The sequence below is a fragment of the Gymnogyps californianus genome, chromosome 8 (assembly GCF_018139145.2).
Source record: "Gymnogyps californianus isolate 813 chromosome 8, ASM1813914v2, whole genome shotgun sequence".
Lineage (NCBI taxonomy): Eukaryota > Metazoa > Chordata > Aves > Accipitriformes > Cathartidae > Gymnogyps > Gymnogyps californianus.
In genome coordinates, this window is record NC_059478.1 from 4,955,187 (window position 1) to 4,971,737 (window position 16,551).

General features: G+C 49.8%; 1 protein-coding gene across 1 annotated transcript in view; it reads left to right on the forward strand.

Moving 5' to 3' along the window:
* PAPPA2 (pappalysin 2) overlaps positions 1-16,551 on the forward strand; it is a 93,783-nt gene that overhangs the window by 46,933 nt on the left and 30,299 nt on the right. The window contains 4 exon segments of the mRNA XM_050900644.1: positions 2,446-2,581; positions 2,819-3,038; positions 13,486-13,657; positions 16,015-16,192. Coding sequence (XP_050756601.1) covers positions 2,446-2,581; positions 2,819-3,038; positions 13,486-13,657; positions 16,015-16,192 — 706 coding nt within the window.

Here is a 16,551-nt window from a genome sequence, read left to right on the forward strand (position 1 = left end):
CCTTGTCTGTGTGCTCACAACCTACTTTCCGGCTTCAGTCTCTGGCCGTGACAAATGTGCCTCCTTTCTTCCTTTGCTAGCGAGACAGCAGCAATCTCACCCTCTGCCCTACCTAGAGGAAAGCTTGCTTTCCACTTCTCACCAGGGGTTAAAGCGTGTTCCAGTTTTATTGGAGCTTGTGGTCAGTTCTCTTCCTCTATGGATGTTTATATTAAAGACTTTCATTACTGGTTCTCCGTGCTCTCTCTAGGAGTGCTATTATTTTCCGCCCATAAAATTATTTATGGACTAGTAATAAATATGCCCTTTTTCTTTTTTCTTTTTTTTTCCTTTTTTTAATAGAGTTTGCCTGATTGGTAACATATTGAGTTAGGAAAGACAGTTTCTTGTTGACAATTTGCCTAGCGCACCCGCCTGCCCGGACAGGAACAGTGCTGTTCGTGCACATGCGTACCCACGTGTGCATGGTGTTTCATGGCCACCAACTCCTATGGCCACTTGAAAGCTGTTGCACCTGTGTCACCCAGGTTAGAGCCACACCACAAAACTCATCGGGTGGTAGGGAATCACTTCCTACAGTGTTTCTCAAGAGGTGGCACCAATGAGCAAGGGAAAGCCTGGGTTGTGCTGTAAGTGGGCTGGGGGCAAGAGGTGTGTGTGTCTGTGCCACCTAATGAAGCATCTACCGTGCACCTTGGGTCTGTCTGCAGATGGGAATCGTTATGATTTGCAGATCTCCGGCCATGCTTTGTTCTCAGTTTCTAACACATCTGATGAGGAGAGAAATCAAAATCACTCGTAAGCAAGTCAGGATGTGTAACATGCAGGAAATTAAACAGAAAGGGGGAGAGGGAGGGAGAAAAATTAAGAAGATAGCCTGCTGTGGCCAAGCACATAATACGTATTAGAAAGAAAAAAAAAAAAGAATTGGGATGTTAGTCAAGTCAGCTGCTGTTAGTCTAACTTGGGGCCAGTGTCCTTCACCTCCAAGTAGATGCCCTGTAGGAAAGGAAAGACTAAACCTTCCACCTTTAGCTGTGTAATCCAGGGAAAGCCTCACCTGACTTCTCCAACCATCTATCCTCCCCTGAGGAACCACGCTTGGAGGAGCGGGCAGCAGGTGGCTGGGTTAAAATCGGCCGGCTCCTTGGGGCTTCCCAGCTGCAGCTCTGTCCTGGGGGGCTCCTCGGAGCAGGCTGTGAGCACTGCTGGCTCTTCTTTGTCTGTCTTCTCTTCTTGCTTTCCTTTCCCTCCCTTCTTGCTTTCCTGTTTCTCTTCCTTTCTCCCACTGCTTTTCTCACTGAGAGAGACAGTGGGGATATACCAAATAAATGTTTGAGCCTCCTGGCCCAATCCTTGCAGCCAGGCCAGCCCTGCATGAGAGCAAGCCCTGGCCAAGGGAGCATGTAGGCAGCAGTGGGGACTCGCTCGTGGGGTGTTTGCTGCCGAGCACCTCCCTGCAGGGTGGGAGCCCTGGGCTGTAGCCCAAGGTTTTTTTCCTGCTCCCTTGTGTGAGCAATGCCTGACGTGGCACAAACAACCCTGAGGCTGGGCTGCCATCACAAATTGAGTGGTTGTCCCCTTTGCTCCGCAGTCTGCTCCTTGGGCTGTGCCCGGCCAGCTGGGACTTGTCCTCCTCTGAAGTATACCTTCGCCTTGAATTTCTGGGCTCCCTCCATGCCGGCATTCAACAAAAACACTCCATAGGGTGGATCTTGATCAAAACACATCTTGGCACTGGGTGGGGGGTACCAGGGTGGGGGAGAAAAACATTTCTATCTTCTTACTTCCAAAGAACATCTGTCCTGCTGTGATTGATGCTGTGAGTTTCCCGGATGCCTCCTGTAGCCTTCGGGGCTGTAGACAAGTGGGGAGCTGTCGGCTTTCCTAGCAGGCAGGGCTTCTTCCCACAAATCTTTCCACATGTTGGCTGATGGACGGTTTGCAGTCACTCCGGGTACTGGGGCCGTTCTTTGGGGTTTTTTTTAATGGAAATATTTTGGTGGCAGGGCTGGTAGCTGTGTTCTCTGGGTGCCTTGCTTGCCCTGACAGCACTATGTGGGGTGGGAGTCAGAGCCTGGTGAAGGGAGGGCAGAAAAGGGGTTATCCAGGTCTCGGTCAAGTGTTGCTCAATTTTAAGAGCAGTAAATGTGGAAGCTGGGAAGATGCCATAAATTTATGGCAAGGCGGGACTGATACATGTGGGCAAGACTAGTGAAAGGGAGAAGGGGAATTAGGAGGGAAAGGACTGTGTTCCTGCACCCTTCCTTCCCTCCTCTCTCTTCCCACCCATCTGCTGCCCTGCACATCTGCAGTCTCTGCCCCCCTAACCCTGCTCCTGCTCTCTCACCGCGCTCCCTCTTTCTCTCCCTCTTGCATATATGGGATCAGAAAGGCTGTATTCGGTATGCCTGCTCTCAGGGTCTCTCTTGCCCTCCTGCCCAGGTGTGCTTTGAGAGACCCACAGTGCCCACCTCCCTCCTGGTCTACCTGGCCTCTGACGGCACCATCCCAAGTAACCAGCGCAAGCCGAGGGTCACTGTCCAGCTGAGCGACATAGATGGGCTGAACCGCTCTTTGGGTGAGCAACCTACGGGCTGTGGCACCAGTCTGTGCTGTCCCAGCAGGGACATCAGGAGCCCCTACCATTACTGCAATCTCTCACTGGTGCTGCTGTCCCCTATCCCCCCCTTGCAGCATCTTCTGCTTCCCAAGCTGATCTGTTGGGATGTGTGGGGGAGCAGAAGTAGTAAATCAAAAGCAGAGAAAACATCCCTGGAGCTGAGCTAGTGGCTTCTTTCTTTGCCCCATCTCGCAGGGATGTACGAGCTGTCATGCCAGCACAACCCCCTCGTCATCAACGTGACCCATGGCCAGGAGGACCCATCCCACCGGGCTGCTTCGGTGCTGCTCAACTTCTCCTCCCCACTCGTGGGCATCGCAGCCGTGGCCTTGCGGACCTCAGCTCAGCCTGGCTCTTCTGACCCCACCACCTGCCTCCTGCAACATGAGGAGGAGCATGGCCATCAGCACTACAGGTATGGTCTCCTCAGGGCACTTCCTAGCAGGCACCCGGAGTACCTGTCTCCTCTGGGGCTTGGTGCTTCAGTTCCGGAGTTTTTATCTATAAAAATATAGTAAATATAGTTTTATAGCGTTTTGTGACTATTCTCCGGTGGCTTTTGAGGTGGTGTTGGAAAATCCAGTGTAATGAGTCTTGATTTACTTATCTCACTTTGGGGGAAGGCAGGAAAATAGATCTTGTGCGTGGCCCGTGCATCTGCACAGAACTGCATTAAAGGACTCTTCTCTGGTGGGAAAGCCAAGCTCCCTCTGCTGAGGAGTTATGGCTGAGGGTTGCTGCTGAAGCTGAAATGTTGGCTTCTTCAGCATGTGCTTTACAAGCTCCGTCTCCATCCATTCCAGTCTTCCTCACACTGCGGGAGGTGGGGACGAAGCTCTCCTCATCCTCCTCTTCCTCCTCTCTGTGCTGGCTCCCTGTCTATCCCAGGCTCCTCACCAAGTCTCACGCTGCCCCCGTCGTAACGTGGTGATAACAATAATAGTAGCAATGGTGCTTTAATTTATTGATGTCCAGCGCTCGCAGGCGTCCGCCTGTCTTCATAAAGCAGCAAACGAGAGGCAGCGTTTGCAGAACGGGTGCCGCTTTCCGAGCGGGTCGTGCTGGCAAAAGGACGGGGAAGGACTGTCGTCCAAAATAGACTAAATAAACAAGGCAGAAAGAGCACGCCGAGCAGAGGCACGGACCCAAGGAGGAACGAAAGGATCGTGCTCAGCTCTGTCCTAGAGGGGTAGTGGGGCTGACGACAGCCAGGCCTGCCAAGTCTGGCTTTGCTTTTGGATCCCAGGCTCCCTGAAGTTACAAGCATGCCGATCCAGGGCTCTGGTTCAGCCAGTTACTCAAACTGCACCACTGGGAATACTGATTTGGGGTCCAAGCTTTGCTGGAGCTGTGGGGGCGTTAAGAGTGAAGGGCTTTGGCTAGGGTCATTGCATCACTGCTACTGTCATTTTTCTTCTGTTGATGGCCCTGGATGGACGAACATACCCGATAATGAACGAGAGTGTGTGTGTGTTTGTCTAAAAGCTTGTGGGATCATGGTACAATTGATTTATGTAGAGTGCTGGAAGCCATGAATATTCTGCAGTTGCTTTTTACTTTCTTTTTTTTTTTAAGTGCATGTGTGATTTATACAGAAACATAAATCTTAGTGAGTCAGCATATAAATATTATTCTCAGCCTTACATTAAAGGATCAGCATCCACCTGAAATGCAGTCAGTTTCCTCCTGGTAGCTGTTACAGCTATGTACACACATGCTTCTAAGACCCCAGCCAACTGATGTGGTTTTTCAATTACATTTTCTCATCCTTTAAAATAATCTTGCGCTCTCATTGCTTGAGAGCTTCCCCCTCCCCCTCCCACATGACTGCAAGGAGGAACAGACTGACTGGAAGCAGCTGAGCATCGCCTATGGATGGGGAGAAGCTTATACAGGGACAAATAGAGAGGAAAATAGATGTTTTTCTCTTAAAAGTCTCATTATAGCTGAAGCACAAGCCAGTTCCCATATCGCCAAAGCGCACAGAGCTGCGTGCTGTCCCCTTTGCGTGGGCATGGCAGGACCCAGCAGGATCCTCGTGTCTTCTCCTCCTCTGACTGCCGTCCTGCGGGTTCCCTGTGGCCTTGGCTTAGCTGCGGTATGCTGAATTGCAGGTTACACACGTGCCCTTAGCAAACACTCGGAGTAAATCGGATCCCCAGAGTTTTCGGAGTAGGAAATGCTATTTATAGTATTGCTTTTCTGGACAAAAGGCTTGAATATTTAGAGTGGGGTTAGGCTTACAGCCTCCAGTAGCCTCACTAATAATAAAGGATCTGCCTCTGTTAAGTCAGGAAACATCCAAGTATTTCCCCCTTATTACATTTTTTAAATCTATTTCATCTCCAAAACTAATGTACAGCAGCATTTTTATTTTTAAGGGCTAATAATCCATTTCATATAAGGCAGGTGGAGTCTGGGGAAAAAAATCCCCTATAAAAATCCAGGAATATAAAATCTTAAGAAGTTTAGAGACATTCGACTGTAAAAGATCATGGAAGATCTGTGTTATTTCTGTAAAGAATTGAATTGACCGTTCGCACGCACCCAGCATCATATACACAGTACGTGCATGTAAGTGCTTTCCTAAAATAACCCAAGAAAGGGACAGTAACAAAAGCAACAAAGAAATGAGGTTTCCTGACTTCGGTCTAGAAACGCTCGTTGCCAAAATAATAAATATATGACGGCTTGGTGTTTCTGTAGCATCTTTCATCTTGAAGGATCTCAAAGTGCTTTGCAGGCTGGGGAAAACAAAGGGATCACGGTTTTTGCTGATGAAATGCAGCGATCTGCAGGTCAGGATGCAGCAAGTGTTTGACGCTAGAAAAGTACATCCTTGTTTTGAAAAAGGAGTTGCCTTCTGCTTTTGGACCTGCTTGAGGCACTGAAGGTTAGAAGAGCACTTGCAGACCAAAGCAGAGTGGTGTCCCTCCCTCGCACCTCGCTACCAGCACCAGGAACCCCTCTCTACTGTCTCTGCCAGCAGCTCAGGGCTCTTCTTTGCTTTCTGTACCCAATCGGAACCCTATGAGGTCAAGCAGAAATCAGACTTCTAGCGACTTCCCACTCAGGAAACCCAAACTCTCCAGCTTTCATCCTTTTCTTTGTATTTTAAAACTGAGCCACGGTCCCTCCTGTTTTCCTTGGTATGGGCTATATACTGAATCAGGGGAACATCATTCATTTCCTCTGTTATGTTTATTTTTAGCTTGGTTTTATTTTTAGTGTGTTTTATTTTATGTTAGCATATGCTGGGAAATGCCTTGGCAAGTTAACAGGAAAGGTGCTACAAAATGCAATCTGCATTGTGTTTTTATTTCCTGTGTGGGTGCCCTCCTCTGCTACCTCAAAAGTGGGTTTAATGCATCAAGGGGAGCCTGGTTTGGATTCCTTTTATATGGCAAGTGGATGTCAGGGAGAGAAAATCAGATGGAGGGGATTGTTTACATACTTTCAATTGCTCAACTTTATTCAGCAAAGAGAAGAGGGCCATTTCCCAAGCAGGTTTTATTTGCTTTGTTTTCTTTCTTCCACGTGCCAAATTTATGCAGGGTCAATTTAGGAACTGCGTCTGTGCTGGTGTGAAAATTTGTGGGGACCCTGGGTAGAGATGGTGGTGTTTCACTTCCTTCCCTCTGGCCTAGGGTGCCCCCTGGTCAGGGACCATGCACAAAGTGGATGGACCCTTATATTGGGATCCCAAGGTCACCTCCGATGGGCTGAGACATGCTCAGGTCAAGATGTACCTCCATCCCCACTCTGTCCTCCCAGCCAGTGTCTGCTCGGGCTCTGCTTGGATGTGCAGTGCAGTCGGCATTGAGAGTTGTCTGCCGTGAGGACAGCACGTATTGCCTGGACGTCTGTTCCCTGCCTCTCCCAGGCAAATGCAGCCTCCTGGGTGCAGCATGAGGCCCATCAGAGCAGGTTGTGTCTGTACTGCACCGTGCACATCCTCTCTCCTTGGCCTGGAGAAAAACGCCTCTCAAGAACCAAGCCTAGGATCTTGATCACCGCCTTTCCTCGGGCATGGGCTCACCTCAGCCTTTGTCTCTGCCCTTGAGACCTCTCAAGGTGCCTCTGCTCTGGCATCAAAGCCTGTTGACCTCTGGTGCTTCTCTTCGGAGTCTCTGACTGGCTGATGGGCAGTGGTGGCCAAGGCTCTACTGTAGGACTTGATCATTCACTTCAACTGGTGGCTTCACTGTCCAGCTGGAAGGTGACAAGGGAAACCCTTGGAGGCGGAGGGACCATTTTCATGGGCTGCTCCATTCTATTTGCTCTCTGCAGCCTAGTCAGCCTCTTGAGTTTAATGCTTTGTATATGGGCTTTTTTTAGGATGCTCAAGGCATCTTCTGCCTTTCCCTGAGACTAGCCAGTCTCACCTAGAAAAAAAAATCTCCCAACACAAAAGTTTTTCACCAATTTGATCCTGAGTCAAACACAGCAGCTGAACAGCTTAGAAACAGGGTGCTTGGTGTCATCTCATGGAAAGGGCCACCCAGTCTGATAAACTTGTTCCAAGCATGGCCAACCCCAATACATCGAGGGAAGGTGAATTACAACACAGAGCAGTTGTGTGAGGTGCAAGGCAGGTTTCCTTCCCGACCCCAGCACAACTCCTAGTGAAACCCTGAAGCTTGATCTTGATTCCTTATTCTCTTACCAGTATGGACATTATGTGAATCACACAAAGCCTTCTGTCCTTCCAGTGTCCAGCGAAGAAGGGAACAAGCGCTGGGAGACCCTGAGGTTTGCCTGCAGAGCCCTCGGTGTGCCGCTGCAGCCAGCCTGCCCCCGTTCTGCCCTGCCTTTCCTAATGTCATATACAGGCACTGGCATTTTTCACAGAAACTGGATTAAATGTGTCCTTCAGAAGGCTTTCTTATCTCATGTTACAGGCTGCAGGAGGTGATGAGTCCACCATCTCCCCTGCTGAGCTGCTATTATATCTAGCAACCCTCTCTGCTGAGAAGTTGCCTCTGATTTCAAGACGAAAGTTGTTGCTTTTACTCCATCCTTGGCAGAAAGGTCTAAGTGCCTCCTGCCAGCAGATGACTTTTCTGTGTATGTGTCTGTACAGAGTGATTAGATCCTCTCACTATCTCCTCTCTGTCATGATAAATATTTTCCTCCTTCAATCTTACACCATAAGTCTTGCAGTCCAGCTATGGCTTCTGCTTGCAGCTCCATTTTGAAATCCCTCCGCTATTTCCACGTCTTTCTTGGTGGTGGATGTGGATCAGAAGTTAATTCCTCTGGACAAGATAGGAGGTGGCAGAAGTGAGGTACAGTGTGTTGCCGTGGGGATTGGATATGGACAAAGGTGATGTTTGGGATAGCTGAATATGCGCCCTTGAGGAATACTGGCAGATAAATCCTACCTGCGTGCTGGCCTCACGATGGGCAGGTGGGCCATCTGTCTTCAGGAGGGAGTCAGGCCAGCTCCTCTCAGGAGTGATGAAGGTACAGTCTGTCCTGCCTCAGGTTGGGAAGCTGACTAGACCTGTCAGCTTCTGTGCTTCTATAAACCTATTTTGGTGTAGCAAACAACAGAATTGTTGGAACAATGGAAAGGAACTGTCTGGAAATATATTAAGATTGATCTGTCCTTGCTTCTTTTTCTTCCTTTGCCACTATGGCTACAGAGGGGCCAACAGGTCATTTGACATCTTACTGGTGCCTTTTCTCTATCTGTAAGGTAGATGACAGTGGATGACTCACAGGGATGTTATTTTTTTGCCAAGTTTCTTTGGGAGTCACGTACAGAAGCAAACGTCTTTTCTTGAGATGGCAACCTCAATGAAGATCGTAATCAAGAAGCATCACCACCGTTGGGTCTGTACACGTAGCCTGCTCCCACAAGGATGGTTGCCATCAGATTTACTGGAAAAGTGAGACCTTTCCCCTTCACCAGAAACATGCCTGAAGGGAGAAATTCCCAAGTATTTCCAAAACACCTTTTCTCATTTCCTAGCTATTCTCTTTTGCTAGACCACATTGGGGTAAACATCTTTTATCTCACTGATGTTCAGTGCTACAATCCAGACTCCACCAGAGTACATGCAGTGACTACTTCTAACTTTAGGAGATTTGGCTGAAGCCTTTACCTTTCCATCAACGTCTCCTATAACTCCCTCTCCCCAAAAATTTGCACCATGAGATGAACTTCTTATAAAAAATTTTCCCCTGTTAGAGTTGGAACTTGATGATAAGGGCTGTTTTAGCAGTGATCTTTGGGTTGAAAGCTTGGGTAGATACTACAGCAACTTATGGATGATTTACTATACTTTAGGCAGCTGCACTGTATTTGGCTTGGCTTGGGTAAATCCATCAGTATTTTCTGGGTTCCATGAAATAATTGCTGTAAAATGCAAAATTTCAGCTTTTCAGAATTTGGGTTTTATCACCACAAAACAATGTCTCCCTACCAGCACTGCCACCACTGCCTTAGCATGCTCCGTTGCTGGCAGTTGCCTCCTGCTTTTAGTCTAGAAAGATGAAGAATCCCAAAGGAAAAATTTTGCTCTAGTTTGCAGAATTGGTCCCATTTCAGAACAAAGCTCTTATCGTTCCAGAGTAGTTAGGGCCATCGCTAGGCAGAATTTCACAAATTTCCAGATCTGAAACTTTCTTTGATGTATGAATTATGGGACTTGGTGAGCCCAGAAAATCATGCAGGCTGGTGCTGATGTGGAATAAGTTAGGAGAAAAACCTTGGTATTTTGTAAAAATGTTGTTGACAAATCATTAGTTTGAGCTTCAAAAGATGCTGGGATAAAAATGGAAGTTTTTTTGGATGTTTCATGCAGAAAATAAAATATTGGCTTGTCCCACATCTTATACGGCCTGAATCAGAAATAGGCAAAAGTCAAGAGTTTGCAGCTGCGATACAGGAATTTCATTTATCATCAAAAGGAGAAAGAGCTCCTTCATGCTGAGATCAGAACTGGGCTAACTGCACCATTTCCTCGTCCAGCCTTCGTTAGGGTGTTCCAGCGGCTGGGAGCAGTGATTTATTCCATCACTTTACCCGAACCCTAGTAAGGCATGTGGATGATGATGGGGCCAGGCCACATGGCTGTTTTTTTTGTTTTTTTTTTTTTTCCTGTACTTATACACCATCAGGCTCAAGGGTGTCCTGGCCCAGAGTATGGCAGTGGTAGTCATGATAATGCTGATAATGATAAAGGAAGCGATCAAAGCAAAGTTGGTAGGTAGGGATGATATATATTTTCTTAAGCTTACTGATATATATTTTCTTAAGCTTACTGATGCATTTGAGAAAATCAGACAGCTTTCGGTGACGTGAGCCCCTCTTCAGGTCTGGAATAGCAGCACCAGACTTCAAAGCTACGTGTAGGATGAGAACAGCTTCTCAGAACTTGAGTCGATAGGTCTCGGACCATTTCCAAAATAAAACCTAGTGGGTATTTGTGGGATAGGGGTGGTGTTAGTCACAGAGCAAAAGGGCGATAAGTTAGTCATCTTTTAGGGCAAAGAGAAAGCTAATTATTTCTAAAATATATCTGTATGCATGTAAAGAATGTATGAATGAGTATCCAACTGTGCTGTATATAAAAAGAAAGATTTTTATATTATGACCTATAATTATCAATCCCTTATGTATAACTAATCTATAGAACATTTTGCATATATAATAATACAGTAAGAAACTTACTGATTTATCAATCTACTTTACACCAGCATTGCCAGTTACGTTTCCAAACTGGTGGAAAACCAAAATGTTCCCAGCAGTGCTGAAAAGGATGAGTGCTTTGTTACTTGTTATTTAATAACAGCGTCGCCCCGACTGCCGAGGCTGCCCCAGACAATGTGCTATCATTCCACCAGCACCAGCAGAGCTGCTCCGACCAAGCACTTGGTCTGGCTGGATGTGTCCGGAGGCTGCCACTACCCCCTCCCTCAAACCAGTGTTGTGATAAGTGCATGCTCCATAACTCAACACAACATCATGAGCAGATGAAGTTAGGATGTCTTGGGGTCCTGGTATGGCCACCCAGCTGCCCTGTAGCCTACAGCTGCTTGGTGAACCCACCACTCATCTCCCAGCCCTGCTTCCCAACATGTGGTCTAGGATTTGGCTAGATAACCTCCACGTGCCCAGAGGCACCCAGGGGTAAGGACTTTCTTGCGGTGGTGTGCTGATGTAGCACCAAGCACCACGGTAGGAGGGATGCTGCGCACCAGCTGCATCTCCCCGCATGCCTGCGGCTGGTAAGGAAGGGGATGGGATGCAAAAGCAAGGCTGGAAAGAGGAGAAGCTTGGCCCCTTTCGCACATGCGTGTGCAGAGACATGCACACGAGGAGGTTTAGGACGGTGGCTCTGTCACGGCGAGGTGGAATTGGGGACGAGTGTGTGCGCGCACTGGGGGCACAGGCAGGGAGCAAAGCAACTGCCTGGAGAAGGTGACTGTGGGAGGGGAGGGGAGAGGGCTACAATTGGTACCAGATGCCCTCAGAAGCTAATGACCTGACAAACGCTGTGCTCATAAAACAAATTCTTTAAAAAGGAAGCAAATGGAAATATAAGCTAGTGAAAGAATTTGCAGCAGCTGCCCTGAAACCATTTCTCACTTCATAAACAGGTCTGCATTGAAAAAACAGCCCCTTTCTTCTTGTTCTTCTTTGTGGTCCCCTCCCGTGCCCACCGGCTCTTTCAGGGCTGCGGCCTGCAGGTTTCCACCGTGTCTTTGGCTCGGTGGACTTGTCCAGAGTCAACAGCACATTGCGTTCCATTAATGTCCGTGTCGGCACTGAATTTTTTTTTTTTGTGTGGTTTGTGGGATTTCTAGCCGTGCATCCTTGGCTGGAGAGGTTGAACGAACGCAAGAGGCAAAGGCTGTCTCTGCCTCCCCTGGGTGAAACGCAGTGCACAAAAACTGTCGGCAGCCCTGTGCAAAGCAGGGAGCAGAGGGGAGGCGTTCGGGTGCAACTCCCTCCCTTCTCTCCCCAGTTATCGCCTGAAGCTGCAGCACCTCTGCCCCCGCTTCTGGAGGGCTGACATCAGTTTTTGCACCTATACCACTTGGTAAAAGATAAAGCCTGACCACCAGATAATCAGGGCATTTTCCTGTGGGAACTGTTGCGTCAACCCTGTGTCTTGGCCTCATTCCATCCCACATAATTAATCTACTGGCTGCATTTCACTGATGGAGACCGTAGCCCTCTGGCCAGCACACCTCTTCACTATGGGATTATTTGTGATGCTTAATTAATCAGTACCGAGCGACTGGTCCTTGGTGGGAAGCTGCTGCGGTGAGGAGGGGGCTGTTTATTTCCAAGGGACGAGTGACACATTGCAAGCTTTCCTGGGACCTCTTATAACTTGAGGTGGTGCATGGGGTGGGTAATTCCTCCTTTTAGCTTCATCTCACCTTGGTGACCACAGCTGAGTCTGGAGAGCTGGACAGATGAGATGGTCTTGATCCCAAAGAGCCAGGCATCAATGTGCACAGGCTTGAAATGCTGTGTGGGCCTGCGGGAAGAGCAGAGGTGCTGAACACCATCAAAGCAGAGTGGGAAGGTGACGAGAGTGGGGTGGAGGAGACAGCTGCAGCATGTCTAGCTTCTCTCTTCCACCACTGGCTGTGGTGTAGCTGTGTGTGGACATGAAGCTTGGGCAACTCTGCTGCCAGGTCTTGGGGGGGGACTGCACATAGTTTGAAGAACATCTCGTGGATGGTTCCCTAATATCTGCAGAGTTTCTTCTCCAGCTAAACCTTTCCTTGCAGTAGGAGAATCCTCTGTGGATTCTCTGATGTCTAATACAGGGTTTGACATACCCATCACCCCTCTATCAGTAGAGACTTTAAAAAGACCTCTTCATCTTTTCTTCCTGATCATCTGTTGCTGCAAATCTTGTCTTATTCTGCGCTAAGGCTGACTGAAATTGAGGCGTGGATTCAAAAGTTACCAGGAAGGAGAAATACCCAGTGTTACTCTCTGGGCTTTGTTGCCTTTGGAAAGCGCAGATCTCTTTCTGTCCACTGTCTGTCCCCAAACACTAGTGTCTGAGACACATGCGTGAGCAGAGTATGTACAGGAGGACACATGTGAGTGGCTGCAATCATGCGTGAGTCTAACGGTGTACTCCCAATGGCGCTGCAGAGCGCAGTTTCAGGAAGGCTGTTGCCACAAGTTCTCTGGTGTCCAGTATGATTTGAGCATGTTGGAGATGAGAAATTGTCATGTGGTAGAGACCACCTTGCTGCCGGAGAAGCTGCAGCCCTCCCAGGAAGGTGTTACAATGGCTGCTGTTCGTAGCTTTACTCCTTGTGCATTCAGGACTGCTGCTTGATAGGACCATCTGATATCAACTTTCCCACTTTGGCCACGGGAGAGTTGTGGCCTTGCTGGATATGCTGTCTGCCTGCCCTCTCCCTGTCACCACCCTCCTCTCGCTCTCTTGGTCCACCTACACTGAGCACCACCAGCACCTTTGGTGCCAGGCTCTGTGCAGGCTCCATGCAATGCAGCCTGCACACCCTGGGACAGAGGAGCTGGAGTAGCCCTACCAGACAGCACGGGTTTTGGAAGGAGCGTTGTTGGGCTATGCCTCCTTTCATCAGCTTGGAAGGACACGATGGTCTGTGGGAAGGTGTGGGCTGGGGTTGGGCCAAGGTCCAGCCAAGGCAGAGCTGGGAAAAAGTACCCTCCTGGCATCATCGTCAGGGGACTTCAAGCCTGGAAGAAGCTGGGGCTGAGGGATAGGTGTGCATCTCTGTAGGCATCTGTGACCTGCTGAGCATCTCACGCAGGTGCCACCCGGAGAAAGCTCCTCCTTGCTGGAGAAGTCTTGGGACCCACAGGTTGATCCCTTCCCTCTTCTCCTCCATAGCTGCGTCCACAGTGCCTGTGCAGGATCGGGAAGCTGCACGCGGCCGCTGCTTGCTCACGCTGCCACCCTCAACTGTACCTCCGACGGCCCGAGGCACATGGCATGCAGCATCGCCTGTGAAAAGGGCTTTGTCCTCCACTCCGGCAATGGGAAGAGCCTGGGCTCCACGCAGGTGAGTGGACCTCAGGGCAGGGGTGACTTCACGGCCCATTGGACCAAGTACTAGTTAAGAAAGATTTAACCACCCCGAGGTGGTTGGAGTGACCCCAGGACACCTTGTTCCTCCAGACCTGACCTCCTTGCTGCTTTTCCAATGAACCTCAGCCCAATGGAGGCTCCGGTGCTGGACCTCTGTGCTGGTGGGTCCTGCTCTGGAGACCCATCTCCTTCCCTTGCTGCAGTCCTAGCTCTCCCAGCTCGGTGCTGCCTGCAGACCACGGCTCTGCCAGGCTAAAAGCTGCTGCAGGGGATGTCCCAAGCCAGGGCGATGCGCTCCCGCAGAGGGAGAGGTAAACATTTTTGTTCTCCAGATGGGCATTGCTGGGAGGGTTAAACGTCCCTGGGATGTTTTCTCTCTTAAAGCTGAAGGTTAGTGGCTCAGGAAAAAATGAAGTCATTGCAGAGTGACTATATTTAGAGGCAGCGGACAGCATGGAGAGCTTTTCTCCCTTTGTGTTGCATTGCAGTAACGCTGCCCACGCCAGCGGGGCAGCGCAGAGGTCACCATGAAAGAGTTCGTCCCGCTTTGCAGAGGGCTGGGGGATGCCTCGTAAAAGCCGCAAGCCAGTATGGCTCTTAGCCGTTGGCGGACGAGACCTGGGACTGCTGTGTCCTCGGGAGCTGAGCTGCCTCGGGTCTGGCCAGTCACCTTGGCAGGGCCGTGGGCACAGCGTGTCCCATCCTTAGGCTGTTTCTGGAGTGGGAACGGGAGTCTCTGGGGCTGAGCTGGTCCCCACGCCAGCCCGAGCGAGAGCGTGAACTTGCACGAGGTGGAGGAGGATGGAGGTGGGTCAGGCCATGTCAGCAGGGCGGACCTTTTCTCTCCTCAGAAAGTTGCAAGTGCTCATGATGCCTGGCAGGCAGGTTTCCCGTGCTGCAGCCATCGGTGTTTGCCGAAGGAGAAGTGGGTGCTGGAAAGTGCAATGAGGCAGCTGGGGATGCACCGCTCGGCCCCTCGTCACCAGGGAGGTTGTTAATTACATGGCTACACAGCCCTGTGGGCCAAGGCGTACCCAGGGAAAACAAAATGTTCCTGTTCTCTGAAATGAAACCGCATAAAATAAATCTGCCTCGGGTGACGGTTTTCCTGCGTTTGGCAGCGAGATGGGAAACTTCTGGACAGAGCTTTGCCATGTGGCTGTCAGCAGATGGCAGCCTGCAAGTGCCCTGCCCTGAGCCCTCCAGTGATGTTACTGGTTTGGCTGTGTGACCCTGCTCATCTTGAGGCGTTTTGGGAAAATGCACACAGCTCTCCCCTGAGCATCCTCTCCACCTGGTTCAGCTACACCATGATCCTGCTGCGCACCCAAGAGCACCAGACTCAAGTTTAGTGATGTCCTTCAGAGCCACCACGTCCAGGTTCAATCAAAACGTGTTGGCTGGGAGGACAGGTCACACATTTGTCTGTACGAGCAGCGTGGTTGTACTCAGCCAGTGAAGGCACATCAGGAACAGTTGAAAGACACCTCTTTGGTCTGCAGCCCCTGCCTGAGGACTGCTGGGCTGGGGTTAGTTGTCTGGGAGTGGAAATCATAGAACAGTTGGGATTGGAAGGGACCTTTAAAAGATCATCTAGTCCAATCTCCCTACCATGACTAGGGACACCTTTCACTAGACCAGGTTGCTCATGGCACACCATCATCCACCACTGTTTTGATGAAGTCTGTGACACATACTGATTATGTTTAGTGGTGGGACTGCTGGGGGTTAGGTTCTCATGCAGTCCCCCAGCTGTGTAAGAGGGGCCGTGTAATTAGGATTTGTAAATGAGATTATATGAACCTCTGATTTCAGTGGGGTGAGGCATGAGATAGTTGGCGCATTTAGGGAAAAAGAATCAACAGGAGAGCTGCCCATTAAAGGCTGAAGTAAGACTTGATCTTGTAGGAGAGAAAATTGCAGTGTACAGAGCTGGGAATAACTTGTAGCTCAGGAAGTTGTAGTGTATCTTGAAGGGATTTTGCTTTTTCCCTTAATGTGCTCTGGCACCACTCAAACAGCATGCATGCAGCTAGCATTTTCTAGAGGCAAGCAGTTACAGACCAAGGATTAGAAGGTCTCTTGTGCAGGTGGCTTGCGTGTCACCCCAAGGGCCATTCACTGCTTTCACACCCCAAACGTCACCCTGTGAACAGGTAAGGGCTTCGTGACTCAGTGTCCTGAGTGGCGAGAAAGGACACATTGGGGAAGGAGAAATGGGAGAAAGCTCTCCTTGTCCTGAAAGCTGGGTCAGCCCTTTCTGCTGTGGTGGCAAACCAGTAGATTAAAGCTCACTCACAGGGGTCTGATGGAGCCTTGCTTTCTCCGCAGCAGGAGGTGGTGCTGATATGCAGCTCGGGACGCTGGGACAGATCTGTGACTTGTGACCCTGTCGACTGCGGCGTCCCTGACCAGTCCCACGTGTACTACGCCGAGTTCTCCTGCCCCAAGGGGACCACCTACCTGCAGAGATGCTCCTTCTCCTGCATCCACCCAGCCAAGCTTCAAGGTACAGTCTGGAGTGCTAAGAGATTTAACCACCCCTTTTGGTGCCACCTTTCTGTGCCTGTCCCAAGCTGTCCAAACAGAGCATTGCTACTTTGAACTTCCCAGTTATCCTGGCTTCTGCCAGCCGGGTGGGCTCTTGAGAGACTTCCCGAAATGGTGGGCATCCATCCCCCTTGAGCGGAGACACCATAGTGTAGGAATAATTCCCTCCGACTCCCATCCCCTGGCTGACAGCTCTTATCTATCCACCTCAGGGTGTAGGGATGTCCTCTCCTGATAGCTGGTGAGGTCTGGCAGCCTCCAGTATTATGGGGATGAGGGAGGCAAGAAGTGTGTGGACAGACAGAGAGGACTTCAGAG